Genomic DNA, 18200 nt, shown 5'->3' on the forward strand with positions numbered 1-18200 from the left:
TTTGATCTCGAAAGTTCTAAACAACCTTGTAATGCAATGTGGGGTGAACATATAAAGGTGTTCCAGTTCCCATATTCCTTTTTGTTTTGTTCTAGCCTGGCTGTTTAAATGTTTATAGCAATGCTTTCTGCTCCACACGTGCCTATTGCATAAAATGCTTCACATTGTCACGGTACTGCCGACTTTCGTGTGCAATCACTAGCTTCTTTACCGTAACAACCTTAAGGGATCTTGCACTCACTGCTCCATTGTTATGGGTCAAATTTTACTGAGATTGTTTCTCTTGGTCAACATCAGTCAACAGAAACCTTGTTTGCCTGGTTTTTCTGGCCTTGCATTGTTGCCGACTGGTATTGTTTCAAGACCACTTATCTGTTGCAACTTGCATCTCCGATTACTAGGGCCGCAATTTTGTAGTGATGCCTTTTCACGGTGCTAGTGCCTTTTGGCGCCTTTTGTGTCCGCGAGTGATCACAGCCACTGACGAATGTGAAAAGTGCCGAAAGGCATTGACATTGGAAAAGGCATTGTTATAAAATTGTGGCCTAGGTATGTATACAACAATGATTATTTACTTGCCAGGTGAAGCAGGCAAATAGATAGGCTGAGTGCTTTTTGGACTGCAATCTTGTGAAACTACTATAGCGATTACACTGCCAGCAAGGAGCACTAAAACCGTGCTTTTTAAGTGGTTAGAATCAAAACACATCCTGCATATCTACGTATCCTGCATGCCTGGAGTCTGTGTGCTTGTGCATTGCAGTGCTGGTGGAGCGTGTTTTCCTCCGCTTCGTGACAGCCGAGACTGATGAGCAGTTTGAGTCTGTGCTGTCCAAGTTCCTGCTTCCTGTCTTGGGCAAGCTGGGCAGCCCCCATGAGAGCGTTCGCAAGAAGGTCAGTGGTGCCACTTTCTCACCCCATTTTGTTGCTTACACTGTCATGATCATCGGCAATATTTATGTCCACAGCGGGCCTCTGCTTCAATCCAACACCCTCGAATTTTATGATCTCACCGCACTGCCGAACACTGATATGAACAGTGGTTGAACAAGGTGTGTTGCTAAAGCCTACATTTTCACAAGCGTATGTGCCTTTGTTCCTGATGAAGATTGTCAAAATGCTGGTCCCAGAGACATGCTTTGTTTGACCAGTGTTCATTACTTCAAGCCTTGCAGTGAACTTCTGTCTTGTGGGGCAGCACTTGCCTTCCCTGTTCTAATAGGCTACTGTATCGATACGGTGGTTCCGCTATTGGCCTCGAGCTCCACCACTGGAAAAGCTGGCGCCACCGTCGGCGTGACGTGCTAGGAGGGATCACGTGGACACAGCGGCCGCGTCGGCTGCTTCGGGCGCGCCGAACCAAGCTGAAAACGAGTATAAATTCCCTCGTACGCTGCGGTCCTCATTTAGTGGCGAAATTTTCCCGCTTCGAGTGTCTCCTTTACAACGCTTGAAAGCACTACAATAGGTAGTGGCTGCCTTTGAAGGCGCGCAACATGGTAGGCTACAGCTCGGTGCCGCAGGGCCGGACGCACGTAACGGAGTCCGGTGTCAGCCTTATTCACACGTAGCCGCAGGACAAGAAGCTGCGTGAAGCTTGGCTCGCGAAACATACCGTATTTACTCGCATAATGATCGCACTCGCGTAATGATCGCACCCCTAAATTTTGTCGTCAAAATTCGATTTTTTTTATTCCCCGCGTAATGATCGCACCCCGAACTTGCCGCAGCGATATGTCGTGTGCTAAGTCTAGCTAATAATGATCGCGCTTACCATCTGTCGAATGCTACGCGAACGACTCTTCAAGACAAGCCAAGCGGCCTGCACGCACCAAACATTCTTAAGTAGATGCCTCATTTCATTACTTCCATCACTTTCCGCACATCTATGACAAAATGAGGTACAACCAAAGTTGCCTTTATTATGGGTTGGCTTTATAATGGTTGACCTCAACAAAAACAATAAAGGCGCATTTCGATTCTTTTCATCTGCTTTTGCACGCGTGAGCACGCAACAAATCGCGCGCGGCAATGATAGTAGCCACGTTTACTCTGATACGTTAAAAGTGTACCCTATTCATACGCCGACGCTTGTAACACAGCTAAGATATTCGGCCACCCTTAGCGGAAACGTGCCGTATTGGGATAGTAGTGAAGACAGATGTCGCAGTTTCCGCAGCACGTCACCCATGCATTTCTATGTCACTGGCAGCTAAGCGCGCCCACCTGTTTCTGTCCCCTCAAAGTAGACATGGCTACGTTACTGCCGCAAACTTGCCGATATTAACGATATTATTCATCACTGATACTGATACGGAAGAAACTGTTTCAATACACGTAATGTACTCACGAGAAGAAAAAAAAATCGCGTTCGGCGCGCTCGGCTTGCTCCGCCGGCCGCCATTTTTGTTTTGGTGTCCCGCACCCGCAATCTCGCATCCCGCAGCAAAGACGTGGCGAAAAAAAATTTTTTTTTTTCGCGGTAAATTTAACCCGCGTAATGATCGCACCCCCGAATTTGCGTCAATTTTTCTGACAAAAAAAGTGCGATCATTATGCGAGTAAATACGGTAAAACCGGCAAACAGTCATCGGCTACAACTCGGGTATGCAGCAAGCACAGACGCGAGGAAGATTTCTGCTCAGGCGCCCTGTCTGCGATGTTCTGAAAACGCGCACTGAGACGCTCGCCCGAGTCCGCTGCCCGACTAATGTCGTGACGGTTGGGTCTATGAACTTGTGGATGCTATAGATACTGGTAAGTTCAGTGGAGTGGAAAGGCAGCGGTAAGAAGCACATTTAAAAAAAGCATGGCATATGGTCATGTTTGTGTTATGAATTAATGCACTGGATTACAAAAAAGGAGCAGCGGGAAATGGCACGCTGAGAACACCGATAAACATACAGTGCGACGCAACTCGAGAAATAGTATTGAAAGGTCAAAGAATTTAGAAGAAAAAAAAAAAAGATTGAATTGTCGTGACGGCACATCACAGTCCCCGTAGGCGTCGAAGTCTCTACAATGAAATTATTTTTGAACAGCTGTGATAGCGCCCACGCAACATTGGTTGCCTGTATACTGTCAAATGCTCATATTGTGCGGCCAAAGCTCATGGCACGGTGCGAAAACGCGTGCGCAGAGAAAGCGAAACAGTGCGCGGACAAGCATGCAGACGCGCAGTCGGTCGCTGCGAATCTGCGCGATCGCTGCATTGATGCTTCGTTCTATTACGCTCCATTTAGTTATACAAACACTATAAGAACATATTTCACATAGTTTGCTCTCAGCGTTTACGTACCTTTCACGCAAGAAGCCGGTTCGGGAGACTCCATCGCGGCTACCGCGCGCAGTGGCGTTCACTGTACGTATTCGCTAAAGAGATAGCGTCTGTAAACGATTGTGTGCTTTCAGTTTGCCCATGATTATTATTTAGACAGTAAGAAACTTCTCTCGTTTCGAAAGTACTTGCAGAAATGTCCAGGAGAGCGCCCGCGTGGTGTTTTCAGTGAGCGCTGACAGCAAAACCTACGAGGCGCGCGCCACGTGATTCCTCATACTACGCCAGCGAGGCGCTTCCGATAGATGGCGACTCCGTAACTCCTCGCCGCCAATATTCGTTTCACCTAGTGTAGAATATAAGCATAGGCTTGATCTTTTTCTTAATGTCAATCGCTGTGAATCGGTATGGATTGAAACGGACTTACAGCTGAATTCTCATAATCATAACAGTTTTATTCTTGGTTGTGTATACCACTCCCCTTCTTCATCTATCCTTGATTTTCTGAATGAGCTCTCCATAGTTCTGATAAAAATTTTGTTGAAATAAGCAAGTCCTAGTTGTCAGTGATATTAACATCAACTTACTTGACGTTGACAATGGAAGTGTAACAGCTTATACAGACTATCTTGTTGGTTTTGGACCGGAATCATTATCTCTCCTACTAGGCATTCTACTCATGGTACCAACACACTTCTTGACCATGCTCTAACTAACACCGTGCGAACTTCAAACTCTGGTGTCATGGATACTCAGATCACAGACCATTTCCCAATATTCGTCTCCTTTCAGGCCGAAATACCTCAGTCCGAGCCTCGCTACTTTTCCTCCAATTTTGACTGAGATTTTTTTGTTAACACTATCTGTAAATAATTCCCTGCATGATCCTGATCGAGCTCTTGAAAATTTTTGTTCCATTTTTCTACAAACTGTTCGTGCTAACACAACTACTGTCAGATGCAAGAAACATTTTAAGTTTCCTGGTAACCCTTAGGTAACGAAAGGTTTACTGACTAGTATCAGGAAAAAAGAAAACCTATACAAAAAGACTAAACAGAAACCTTTTAATGTACGCTTAGCAGCACGCTATAAATATTATTGTAACATTCTGAATAACTTGCTAAAGAAGTCTAAACGACAGTATGTTATGAAAGTGAATTTGCAAAACGCAAGAACAATCCCAAAAAACAATGGCAACTTCTTAATGCGTTCATGAAATTGCCTGAGTCCAGTAATACTGCTGATAAAATAATTAAATTATGGGGTTTTACCTGCCAAAACCACTTTCTGATTATGAGGCATGCCGTAGTGGAGGACTCAGAAAATTTTGACCACCTGGGGTTCTTTAACGTGCACCTAAATCTAAGCACATGGGTGTTTTCGCATTTCGCCTCATCGAAATGCGGCCGCCGTGGTCAGGCTTCGATCCTGCGACCTCGTGCTCAGCAGTCCAACACCATAGCCACTGAGCAATCACGGCGGGTACTGCTGATAAAATAAACTAGTACAACAATAAAGCTCATACTGATTCTTCTAGCATAGCAAACAGTTTCAGTGACTGCTTCTATAATATATACAGCAGTCGTGATATGACTACTACTTATCCCATTTATTGCTGCAGTCATTCTTTTTTTCTCTTTCCCGTAACTACAGATGAGGTATGTTCCATGGTATTAACTCTAAAGAATACTAACCCTGGCTTAGATAATATTTCTGTGTATCTTCCAAAACTTGTTGCACCGCTTATTTCTGATACACTTTGCATCATAATTAGTAATATTTTTAAATGTATTTTTCCCACTTCGCTTAAAAGGTTTTTCCTGTACATATAAGAAAGGTGATAAAACGGAAGTGTTTAATTATCATCCTATTTATTTTTAGCCATTTTTGAAGTTTGAAGTTTCTTTCTTCATTATAGATAGAGGAAACAAGAGCTAAAGGCCATATAGCCTGACAGGGGCTCTTGCTCCTAAGCGCGTTCGGCTTACATGAGTATTCAATGTACAAAAATATTTCTATTCTATCGTCGATTAGTAAAGTTGTTATGAAGTTATTTTGTAAGTGCCTAAATAATTACTTGAAAAATTTCATTTGTTGCAATCTTCTCAATTTGGTTTTCATGCTGGCAGTTCAACTAACTTAGCTTTAATATCCCTAACTGACTACATTCGTCACTCGATTGATACAGGAAGCTTCGTTGGTTCGGTATTCTTGGACTTCACTAAAGCTTTTGATATTGCCGCGACAACTTGGTCACATTCAAGTTGCGTGCCCTTCTATTGGACCCTGTGCACGCCGTACCGTGTTGTTGTTCAGCAACAAGCAGCGATCTTCGTGGCACGGGCAGCTGGTTTGACATGGCTCGCATGTGCCACGCGCACAAGGTGTCACGCGAGAAGGACGAGGAAGACGGTTTGAGCCCAGTTGGAGAATGCGACTGCCGCGGATTTCTTCACGACCGCAGTGACTTTTACTTGTGGGCACAAGTTCAGCTTTAATAAATATAGTTGCTTTATTAACATCGTTACAATATAATTAATCGTAACATACTTTTTACTAAGCTAGAATCCCTGGGAATTACCGGTCCAGTAATAAAACTCCTAAAATGTTACCTACATGCTAGAGAACAAACAGCTTTTTTTTGGAGGTGCTTATTCTGATACTAAAGTTATTAACCAAGCTGTACCACTAGGTTCCATACTAGGTCCCTTACTATTCTCTATTTAAAATAATGATTTACCCATGTGTCTTCATTCGGCACATTATGTACTATGTGCAGCGATGCTACTATCTCGTTGCGTGACAATTCTTTAACAACCTTAATCCTTAAACTAAACAATGAGCTTGGCCATATTGTTGCATGGTACTCGTCCAACCATTTATTTATTTATTTGAAAGTACCTTACAGGCCTCAAAGTGAGGCATTGAGTAACGGGGGCAGTACATAGAAAATACATAGAATGCAAGAAATCTGTAAACCTTATCTGTTTACAAACTACAACCGCAAGTGCAACCAAGGTGGAAAAGAATTATTTAGTTCACGATTCACTAGGGAAAAGAAGAAAACATAATATAATAACAAGAAATAAATCACACAGATTGTTTTCAGTGAAGTCGTGTAATTAACAAGATCAGAGTGTTAACAGTATCAAAAAAAAAATGACAGAAAAGTTACTGACGCGACATTCGAACGGAACGGTAAACATAGCGACATAACGGTAATAATGCGACAATAAGCTGTAAAAGGTAGTGCGAGTACAAGAAAGCATTGTGCGACAAACGTAAAACTTAACATTTCTTTAGTCATGCATTCAGTCAAGGCATCATGGAATGAATCGTAGTTGGACTGGCATGCAATGCTGTCTGGGAGCGAATTTTATATTCTCATAGCATGAGGAAGAGTGGAGTAATGGAATGCTCTTGTACAACCGTAAAGGCGGGCATAGCTGAAATGATGATGAAGCCTATGTGACGTGGAGTAGGGTCGTTTTAAGCATGCGGGTGTTTGAGGGGAGTGAAGAAACTTGTGGAGCAGTGATAAAAGCGCAATGTCTTGGCGAGTGTTCAAGGATTGCAATGAAAGCTTAACTTTCATTTGTGTTACACTAAACTGGTAGCTGTAATTGTTTATGATGAAGCGGCTTGCTCTGTTCTGGATCCATTCTAGCGTTTCAATGAGGTATTTCTGGTGAGGGAACCAAATGGGAGATGCATACTTGAACTTTGGACGAACAAGAATTAGTTAAGCTAGCTTGCGAACATTTGAAGGAACATTTCTTAAGTTGCGTCGCAAGTACCCCAATGATTGGGAGGCATTAGCTGAAATGGATGTGATATGCTCTGTCCAAGAAAGATTCGATGTAAATAGAACTCCTAGATACTTATATTGTGTAGCTGTTGTAACAGTGTAATTGTTAATGGGGTAGGGATGCAGTGAGGTTGTCAACTTCTGGTTAAACGACATTACTTTGCATTTTGTGGTATTTAAAGTTATTAGCCACTTATTGCACCAGCTAATAATTTGTTGAAGGTCTTGCCGAAGAGCGAGATGATCATCTGAATTTTTAATTGGGCGATAAATTATGCAGTCGTCAGCGGATATTCTGATGGTGGAGGACAAATTTTAAGGTAGGTCGTTAATAAAAATTAGATATAGCAAGGGACCGAGGACGCTCCCCTGTGGTACACCAGAAGAAACATCTGTTACTGAGAAAGAGTAGTTATTTGCAATAGTAAACTGCTGACGATTAGACAGAAAATTTCAGACCCCTGACAAGGTAAAACAGTCCAATTTAAGTGCAGAGAGTTTTGATATTAGGCAACAATGTGCAACACGGTCGAATGCCTTCGAAAAATCAAGAACCAAGCAATCAATTTGTAAGTTATAACTTAAGTTAGTGTGTAGGTCTGTTGTAAATTCAAATAGCTGTGTCTCGCATGAGAGGCCCTTTCTAAAGCCATGCTGATTATGATTATGCAGATTATAATTATCATTCCTTCAAAAACTCAATTCATGATTTTCCGTTCTAGCCAAAGAATACTACCTGGCTTGCCTGAGATAACTCTAGATGGTCATCACATTCCCGTTTCCGACTGTGTATCATTTTTGGGCATCAAATTAGACTCTAAATTAAAGTTTTCGCAACACATTGCCTTCATTTAGCAAAAGTGTACCTTCGGTATTGGAGCATTAATCTTTGGAGAACATATTTCTCCAAAGACGCATTATAACTGCAAATTCAAATAATTTTTCAGGCCCCCGTGGTTCACCATGTGGGATTGATAAATAGGTCTGTGTTTGGTTAATATAAATATAACTGACAGAAGCACTTCCAGGCTTTTTCACTTATTGTATTAGTAATTCCCTATATATGTATATATCATCAGAAGCCAACAATCACACCAAGGACAATAAAGGGGAAATTACTTGTAATTACTAATTGAAATGAAATGATAAATTAATGGAAATGAAAGTGGATTAAAAACTTGCAGCATGGGGGGGTGAACGATTTTACGTCATCGCATTATATGTGCCATGTTCTCCCCATTGAGCTACCGCGGTGCTGTTTCCCTATCCACTTTCTTGGGTATTTATGCTTTACTACTAGAACTAACCCTGCAAGTGTTAGCCAGCGCCACCACTTGCAAACCTTGGCGGCGGATGGGGAACATCCTTTCTGCCGCAGGCATCATGAGTAGGAGATCTTTTTGGGTGAAGGCAACCGGTTTAAAACCCACAAGTGCTACCTGAAGGCATTAATTTTGCATTAATGGTGCATTAATGTTGCCAGATTCTAGACCATCGTTATGTAATAAACGAGAAGAAATGAGGTTAACGAGGGGCCTGATCTTTAATATTGTCGTAGGAAGCCGACAAACAATGACACTGAGGACTACATAGGGGAAATTACTTGTACTTACTAAATTAATTAAAGAAATGATAAATTAATGTACATGACAGTGGATGAAAAAAAAAAACTTGCTGCAGGTGGGGAACGATCCCACGTCTTCGCATTACACATGTGATGCTCCACCAACTGAGCTACTGCAGCGCCGTTTCTCCATCCCCTTTTTTGGGTATTTATGTTTCACTATGAGAACTTACCCTTCCAAGTCATTTCTCTTGTGTTGTCCTTGGTGTTATTGTTTGCCGGCTTTGTATGATATTTATAAAAATCAGGCTGCTCAGTTAACTTACTTTCTTCTTGTTCATTACATAACTAGGGTCTTGAATGCGGCAACATTTATGCCTTCGGGTAGCATACATATATATATATATATATATATATATATATATATATATATATATATATATATATATATATATATATATATATATATATATATATATATATATATAGTTATAGGGAGAGGGAGACAGAGAGGTCAGATCGTTTGCGTCTTGCCCCTCACTTTGAGAAATAGTTGGTGGTATATTGGGAAAAAAAATGCTGGAAAAAAAAAACAGACAGAAAAGGCTGTCCTAACCCTTAGCTTTGTCCCTTTTGGATTTTCCTTGCGGCTTGCAGCTCCTTGCTTCCTAATACTTGGTTATGCTGCCTCAAGAATTCATGACAGCCACCATCTGGTGGGGCAGCTTGTTGAATTACCAGGAGGGGACTAGGTCGATGCACCAAGTGCTTCCATCTGGCTACACGGCCGCCCACAGGACATCGAGAAAATGCAGTTATGTCGCGAAAATCCATGTAACACTTGCACAACCACCTCCCACCGAGAAAGCGGCTGTGGCATGCTCACATCACGTGGTGCAGCACCCGAGCGTGGAGTGAAAATCAAGGCTTGCAACACTCTGCCGATGCCTCAATTAAACACAGATCAAACGACGGTCAACCAGATGTAGCCATCACATGTTATGAATGCTCTTGCCCTCCCCATATGCCACAATGAATCAGCTCACTTTTGTAAGCACTCACTGGTGGTGCTGGTGCAACAAGTGCTGGCAGCCACGCACTCTGAGTATTGTGTTTAGATCGCTGAGCACTGTACATGCTTGCGAGAAACATGCATTCAAGGTGTTAGACTTGCAACAGAAGGTTGAGGACCTCAACTCTAAGCCTAGGCATAAAATTAATGTGCTAGAAAACCAAAGTAGTGTTCGATTGTATGGCAAGGTAATGCGAGTTTGTGATCGGCCTCTTTAAAGTGTGCAGGAGTATGTTTATCTAGGCTAAGTACTCTCTGGGTATCAAGAAGGAAGCATCTGGACGGATAAAAATGGGTGGTGCCCAGATGGCAGACATTCTCAAGCCATGAATGGCAGGCTACCTGTGTGCTTGAAAAAGTACAGAGTAGCAGTACAGTTGCTTTACAACACCATCAACCTGCTAGTCTTGATACACAGTTGTATTCGAGGACTGTCTTTAGAGCCATGGGAGTTATGATAAACCCTTTTGTTGATCAACCTTTTGATCAACTTCAGAGGCTGTGAGCTTGGCTGATCATCACCTAAACCATTGCACTTTGATGTGGATGGAATGTGTTGGAAGAGGTAAAGCAGCCCTCTGCTACAGTACTTGTAGGCTGTCATAGTGTTAACCCAGTGGCTTTGCGGGCGAGTGGTATTAATGCAAAACTATCGGTAAATTGACTATCGATAGTTTTTGAAGCTATCTGTAGTATTATGATATTTCACGATGAAAGTATCGAGAGTGTAACAAAAACTATTGGTAATAGTGCTGTTGATGGTACTATTCATGGTATTGCAATAGTTCAGTATTGACAATGCGATTGATTATTTTTGAAATTTTTGCTGGTGGTATTACCAGTAATTTTGGGATAACTGGCCATTAAAGTACTTGGTCAAATGAGAGCACATTGCCAAGCTTATGTTGCAGTGTTCATGTGTGATATGTCTCATGATTTTGTATTATTAATAGTGCACTATTGACGGTGCTATCGATGGCTTTCGTACTATCAGTAGTTTGATAATTACTCAACTGGTGACAGTATTTTCTAGTGTTTATTGCAGAAAGCTAAAGAAAAACGGACAGCAGAGGAGACACACAGGTGCATAGAAAATGATGGTGTACAACCGAGGCCAAAACCCAGTGCTTGCAATGTTGATATTGCAGTACTACTGAGAGTTCTTGTACTATCAATAAATAGTTTGCAAATGGCTTAGTCTGACGTAAGTGCCTGCACTAACGAGTGGGAATGTTGAGTTGTGATAAGAGTGCGTATGTGCAGGTGATGGAGTTGCTGGTGCACGTGAACAAGCGGCTCAAGTCGCGGCCACAGGTGCAGCTGCCTGTGGATGCCCTGCTGACTCATTATGCAGCTTCTGCTGGTGGCCAGCACTCCTCATTCTTTGTCAACTTTGCCCTGGTGTACCTGCGCATGGGCTTTCCCCGCCTGCCCCCATGCCAGCAGGTCGAACTCCTGCCCCGGCTCATGGAGTGCCTTACGCCCAACAGGCCCCAGCAGCACCAGGACGAGTGAGCCATGTTGCCACTGGGTTTACTTGCTGCTACTGGGGAAGCTTTGCACTGACACTTGTTTCACTTAGATACAGTCCACATCAAATGTCGCTGTCGTCGCGTTTCACCGTCTCCAATTTCTCTTTAAAGAATTATAGACCATAACTTTATCACAAAGCTGGTGCTTGTAAATTACTTTTGGCAGACAGTAGTTTTTTTGTTTTTTTTTCACAAACGCAGCCGTGCTGCTCTCTCCCTTTTTTCAGTATCTGCTAGGGCACACTGTGTGGAACAGAAAAGGGGGGGCGCCCTGCCGAGATGCTGGAGCTCGAACGGAGCAAAAATAGTTTGTTGTTTCTCTGGACACACACATCGCTTGTGTCCGTTTTCTCAAGCCACACTCCTGTCACTCCAGTATTTAAAAGAAATCCACAACCTCTGTCGTTAAAGCTCTGAGACTGAATAAAAAAAAAAATAAAAAAATGTAAAGCCAGTTCCACACAGTGAAAGCTGTCAAAACAGCGAAGCTGGTGGTCATTTTTTCAAGTTTGAACTCGTGTTTAGCGCAGTTTTCAGGAAAGTCTTTTGTCTTGTCGTCGCTTTGCTAGATTCGGGCTTCGGTTCCGGATTGCGCACACTCTTCAGTTGCATGAGGTTGTGATCAAACCACAGTCTATCACACACCTTGCAGCTGTGGCCACACTCTCGGTCGAGGAATTTTTTTTTTAACCATCCATCGGCACCCTTCATGAGAGGACTCTGCGTCGACGTCTCTGCTCGGCCTCCTACTATCGAAGGTGGGGTTAGCTTGCCTCTGCTGGCATTTGGCTTGGGTTGCCTTCCCTTGACAGTGGGGGTTGGCTTGCCTCCACCAGTGCTTACTGTTCTCGATCTTTGGCGGTAGCGGCTTCCCTCTGCTGGTGCTTTGCTTGTGCTTCTCGCTCTCTAACCTGCGAATTTGCGTGACGTTGGTGCTGCCGCTCTCGTGCGAGCTCGCGCCGAGCAGAATCCATGGGGCAAAAGGGCGCGTGCCGGCGAAACACCTGCTCCTATACCCCTCTCCTCCCCCCTCCCCCAACGCACGCTCTGCCCCCCTTCATGACAATGGAGGGCGAAGGCTCGACTTAGAAGAGCTCCGCTGTTAAAATAAGGCATGCATCTTTTACAGTTGCTGATCACTAATTCGCACACCGACGATTCGGACAGCTCCGAGACACTGCCACTGGCCCAAAGACTTCATATGTAAAGGCGACTGAAATTATGGACACCTTACAGCACCAATAATTCTGACTCCGACTGCACAACCGTGTGCGAAATTGGCCGCAGAATCGAGCAGAAATTGAGATAATTTCGTTTTGGTATGTTGCCAGCGTGGTTGTCGGCCATGTCACCACTGCCGCTTCGAAATTGAAACTAGCAAAACCTAGTCACTCTGTTTTATGTGAAAGTGTCTAATGGCCCATTGAATGAAAAAGCTGGCGTCTGTCATCTGTAGGAGCGAAACTGCAGGTAAATTCCCATTGGCTGCGATGCCATGTCATGAGTGCGCCACGACACAGCAGAGTGGGTGAAAGAGGACACCTGCTGCTGCTTTAGCGTGCCAGTTCTTGCATGAAGGGAGAGGGCATTGCCGTGATACCACGCCACCTTTGCGCTTGCTCTCTGAAGCCTGTGTTATCTGCGCGTCTGTCTGCACACATTCTTGCCTGAATACCAACTGTGCCTCAGTAAGGCCAAATCAAAGCGCACCAAGCATCTCAACATGCTCACTTGCCTGCGAAGAGTTCACAACTCAAAGGACTGCACAGCGGCATTCAATTGGACATTCTTCTGAATGCTTCATTCTGAATTCTTCCGAGTTCTGAAGTTACATTCTTCGTGAATGCTTTTGCATTCAAAACTCATAAGAAGTGCTAAGGTGTCCTTGTATATTTCTTTATAGTACTCACTGACTGTGCCCAAACCACAGGACAGAGCCAAGCTACTAAGTCGTAAAAGGCTGCATTTGCGATTTCTGCTATTTGCTGTGCAAGTTTTGTTCTGCTCTTATCCACCGTTCATGGCTTGCTGCTCCCGTTGTAATGCGGATTGAGCATCTCTCTGACCGCTGGTGAAACGTGAGAGGCATCGCTAGAAAATCATGGCCGCAGGCTGTCTAGGCTAAAAGCAAGCAAATGGGAGCATAGAAGCTCGTTGACAAACTTGGGCTGTATTTTCGGAAAATCACTCACAAAGATACTTTCACTTTCGCGATACTTTCCATGAGTAGCATCAGATGCATTGATGGGCGGCAGCACTTCCACAATCTTTTAAGATAGCGTGCTTGGCACTTTGCCAAGAATACCATCTCTGGTAGATGTCGATGCGTCTTGTGCTAGTTACACGAAATTGAAGGTATCCCTGAAAGTGATGATACGAGAGTAGACCCTTTGCAAAAGTACACCACCTGCCGAGTAAATTGATTTTCGGTTTCGGTTGCAAGAAGCATCCTAGGAATGAATTCACCATGTTGGGGGGAGTGCGGTAACCGCTGTAACGAGGTGCTGTGGATTCGCTGCTGCAACGTCGCTTCTCGGATAGTTGGTCACTGATTTCAATATGAGCGATGTCGTTTGCCTTGTACAAGGTTGGGAGGGTGTCTTGTCGTGGCTCCCGCCACTCCAGGAGACAGCAATCAGCAATTTTGTTTTCGCTACAACTACGAAGGGCCAGCGAAAGGCGTACAAGTTGGTGACGGAGAGCTGCGTGGTTGCCCTTTCAGTCTCCGTGAACCACTCTTGCAAAATGTAAGTTTTTGCGGCTGAATGATGCGACTTTGATCGCTAACTTTAGTAACAGCGCTGAGAAAGCCTGCAAGGCCAATACATTGGTGCGCGCAAGTATTCGGCATGTTGGGAAGCGCCTAATAACTCCTGCACCCCGTGCGCTTGTTCAGACCCATATAGCAGGCTATCTGAATGAAAGGCAATTAATTTAACCGAATTCGGTCATTCGATGTCTGCAATCACTTAAATTTTTGTGGCAAACGTTAGTTGTTGTAATACTTGTAGCTTTATACACGGTGCGTGAACGCAGGCTTGAGCAGTAAAGAACCACTTTGTTGAGAAGAATCGCTGACCAGGGTTTTACGCTTGTAGAACTAATAAGCCACTTACTGATTACTAAACCGCAAAATCATTTATTTTATCTCCAGAAAAAAGTTGGTTGTCCCGCTACCACCTGTTAAAAAATTTTGGGCTTTTACTTCATTATTCTGCACTAAAAATGCTTGTTTCTGCTTTGCCACAACACAGTTGAATGATCAAGTGGGCAAAGAAGGGTAATGAAGAGACCCAGCGTCTGATTTGACACGAAAAAAATGTTCGAGTTACATCACGGTGTAATTTAGGGTTGCACAGATTTTTCATCGGTGCAAATAGCTCACTGTATCTATGATAGCTTGCCTGTGCCTGTAGACTGTGGACACTGTGATAAGGTCATTTATTTAAATGGGTTGTCAGTAGTGCACTCGCTGTGCTGCAGTACAGCCATGGTTTCAGTGAGCGACAGCGTCTCTACCCCCTATAAAGTGCCCCAAAACATTATCATCCATCAAAATACGAAGACGTGTGGATAAATGAATGCTTTGCAGAAACATCCTATGCAGTGGGAAACGAACTTCGATTGGCTAGTTTTGCGCAGCGTTTGCGAAGCGCAGTTTGAGACCTTTATTTAGCATGTACGGTCGTTACATTCCTGCTGTGATCACACACATATACAACGTGGTAGCCATAGCCCCTAAAGCATTCCCATGATTTTTCGCCAAAAAGCTCAATACGGTAGCTGGAAAAGTTAGCTCCAAGCTTGTTTACGTGGGGTCAGTGCAGCAGGACAACAGTGGTATGCCTGACGAACAACACCCATAATAATTGCGTGCATGTATACGTACCTTCTTGCCACCTTTGCATCGGTATCCCGTATTCCTGCTGGTGATATTTAGGAACACAGCAGAAGTTGACCATTGCCTAATAAATATTTTTAACGCAGACTTGCCAGTGCAATCAATAAACATATACATAAGATCCGGGAACGACGCAATGCTTTGCTGAGTCAATACAGCTGTGACAGCAGCGGCAGCTGGCAGGACCCCTTAACATGGCGCCAGCGCACGTTGTTGCGGTGGCTGCCGCGAGCGACATACTTTTATGAGGAGTCTATACAGCACACCTTTTTGGCAACTTGTGGAACGAAGTCATATATTTTCCAGTGAATTTGGTATTTCGATCTCTCGATTATTCAGATGCAGTGGTCCTTGTCAAGTTAGAAATATAGCTTGGTAACTGTAAGTCATTTGTGCAGGTCCCCTTTGAACTAGTCTCCCTTGCAGTCTATAAACAGCTTTCAGTGCTTCTTGAGGTTTTGGAAGCAGTTTGAGAAAGCTTCTTTTCATATGGCTGTCAGTTTCATTAGTGTGGTGTTCTGAATGGCCTCGATGCTCCCCATCCAGCATCATTTTAGAGGTCTCTTCATACGTGGAAGCAAGTGAAATGGCGTAGGCGGACGAGCTGGTAGTGCTGGGCAAGAAATTGTGTCGACGCTTAGGGCGGTGTGTGGCCTTGCGTTAGTGGCTCCATTGTCAAGATGCCCGTAGGTGTCCAGATGACCACATAGTGCATGCATGTTTAACCACACAGATATAAAACTCTGGATTTGCCATCTTCCTTATTGGACAAACTCATAGTTTATGACGCCTTTTTATGCCTTTTATATATATATGGTGTCCCACATAACTTGAGCCAAGAATTTAAAAATGAAAGGAGCGTCGAAAGCGAATTGAACCGAACGCATACTATTCGCAATAGCCTACAGTAACTCACACAATTTTTTGTTTTTGCCATAACTCACTCATTAATTAAGTTTAATTAACAAACTTTATAATTATTGGCTGAGGATCTCAAGTATGATACGCAGATTTGTAGAGCACCTTCAGAAACCACTGATTGAGTTGTTTCCTTTACGATACGTCTCACGTGGTCCTTTTTTCCGGGTTGCAAAGAAAGCCCACGAATTGTGAAAAAAGCCACGTGACGGAGCGTTTGCACTGTGCTATTGTGCTGCTCTCAAGTGTGCACTTGGTAAACAAAGTCGGCTGCATTGTGACTGCCAGGGCATTCTTATCTCATCGACAGCACTTGGCCAGCGGCATGCATTTTCGCTGTCATCTGACAGGAGCCAGCCTTGTTCACCGAATGCATACTTGAGTGCAGCACGATACCACTGCACAAGCACTCCGTCACATGGCTTTTTCTTTTTCATATTTCGTGGGCTTTCTTTGCAACCTGGAGAAAAGACTACGTGAGATGTATCGTAAAGGAAACAACCAGATTAGTGGTTTCTGAATGTGCTCTACAAATCTGCACATCATACTTGGGGTACTCAGCCAATAATTAAAAAGTTGGGTAAATAAACTTAATTAATTAGTGAATTATGGGGAAAACAAAAAATTGTCTGAGTTACAACCTTTGTCCGTAAAGTTCCAAGACTGAGTCCAATAAAAGAAATGTGTTTAACATTGAAATCATTTGTGCAGCACTCTTTCGACATAGTCTCCTTTGCAGTCTATACAAACCTCTGGCATTGAAAAACACTGTCAGCATCGTCTTTGTTTTGGTCTTCTGTCGCTGCACCTTTCTTGATGCCGGAGAGCTTGGGGACCGCCATTCGGCGCTCTGCCTCTTTGTGGATCGAATTAAAAACACCATGTTTCGTCTTCAGCAATGATGCTGTCGACGAATGCAGCATCCTTTTCTGCCTCGGAGAGAAAATCAGTGCTCACTGATGCCCGCGTGTCTTTCTGGTCCTGTGTGAGAGAGTGCGGCACAAGTCTGGGATTCAGCTTTCGTTTCCCGAAGTACTCACGCAAAATTTGGTGGCATGTTGTCTTACTAATGTCGAGAGCATCGGATAGCATGCAGACTGTAATGTTGCAGTCTTGCTGTATGATCTCCCTGATCCTAGCCACATTGTTTTCATTCCGTGAGGTTGCGGGGCACCCCTGCCCTGTGTCATCTTCCACCAACGTTCTCCCTGAAACGAACCTCTTGTGCCACTCGAAAACTCGTGCCCGCGATAATGTCTCGTTGCTGTAAGCGTGTGAAGGAGCTCATATGTTTGTGTGGCTGTCTTGCCAAGCTTGAAACAGAATTTTATGTTTACACGCTGTTCGTGGTGGACATCCATCTCTCCACATTTACTCACAGTAGAATGCGCAGATGACTAGCGACATATTTTCCTACATGTAGTGCCATCTAGTGGCTGCCACAGCAATTAACATTAATAGCTCAGGTTAACCCGAAAATATGGTGCTACACATATGCACCAACATTTGTTTTGGGAAATCATTTCTAGAGAAGAAAATAAATCAATCTCGAAACTTTAAGAAAGGTTGTATTATAGGCTATTGTGAATAGTATGCATTCGGTTCAATTCGCTTCTGACGTGCCTTTCATTTTTATGTTCTTGGCTCAAGTTATGTGGGACACCCTGTGTGTATATGTATATACAGTAAAACCTCGTTAAACTGTACCCGTTCAAACAGTAGTTTCGTTTTAAAAGTAGTAAAGTCAAATCCTTGACTCAGCGACCATTGAACGTAATGCGTTTTGTATCCGCATAAACCGTACCAGCTTACTGCGTACGCATCGGTTAAACCATAGCGTTTCCACTTTTCGTTTTGCAAACACGTTGGTGCGTCATCTCCATCGGGCGGCCCGGCAGAACAACAAGCCTCAGAGATCGGAACAACGGCCGCCAAGCGTCCTGTGCGTTTGCGCGTGAAGCCACATCAATATCAACATCATTTAGGCGCAGTGCCAGAGAGCGTTCTGTTGTCGTGCAAGCGAGGACTCGCGTCATGCCGAAGCTCGGATATAAAAGACGCCGGGTGCTCAGCATAGAAGAAAAATGAGAAGAAAAGCAAAACAAAAATAAGTCATATTTGACACTCA

The 18200-nt window shown here is 43.8% G+C and overlaps 1 protein-coding gene across 2 annotated transcripts in view; it reads left to right on the forward strand.

Annotated features, from left to right (window-relative positions):
- Positions 1 to 18200, forward strand: part of LOC135907568 (proteasome adapter and scaffold protein ECM29) — a 505292-nt gene that overhangs the window by 33052 nt on the left and 454040 nt on the right. For both annotated transcript variants that reach the window (XM_065439250.1, XM_065439249.1), the window contains exons 2-3: positions 764 to 894; positions 10985 to 11232. In XM_065439250.1, the coding sequence (XP_065295322.1) occupies positions 764 to 894; positions 10985 to 11232 (379 nt within the window). The remainder of the gene's footprint in view (positions 1 to 763; positions 895 to 10984; positions 11233 to 18200) is intronic.

The sequence above is a fragment of the Dermacentor albipictus genome, chromosome 1 (assembly GCF_038994185.2).
Source record: "Dermacentor albipictus isolate Rhodes 1998 colony chromosome 1, USDA_Dalb.pri_finalv2, whole genome shotgun sequence".
In the NCBI taxonomy this organism is placed as follows: Eukaryota; Metazoa; Arthropoda; class Arachnida; order Ixodida; family Ixodidae; genus Dermacentor; species Dermacentor albipictus.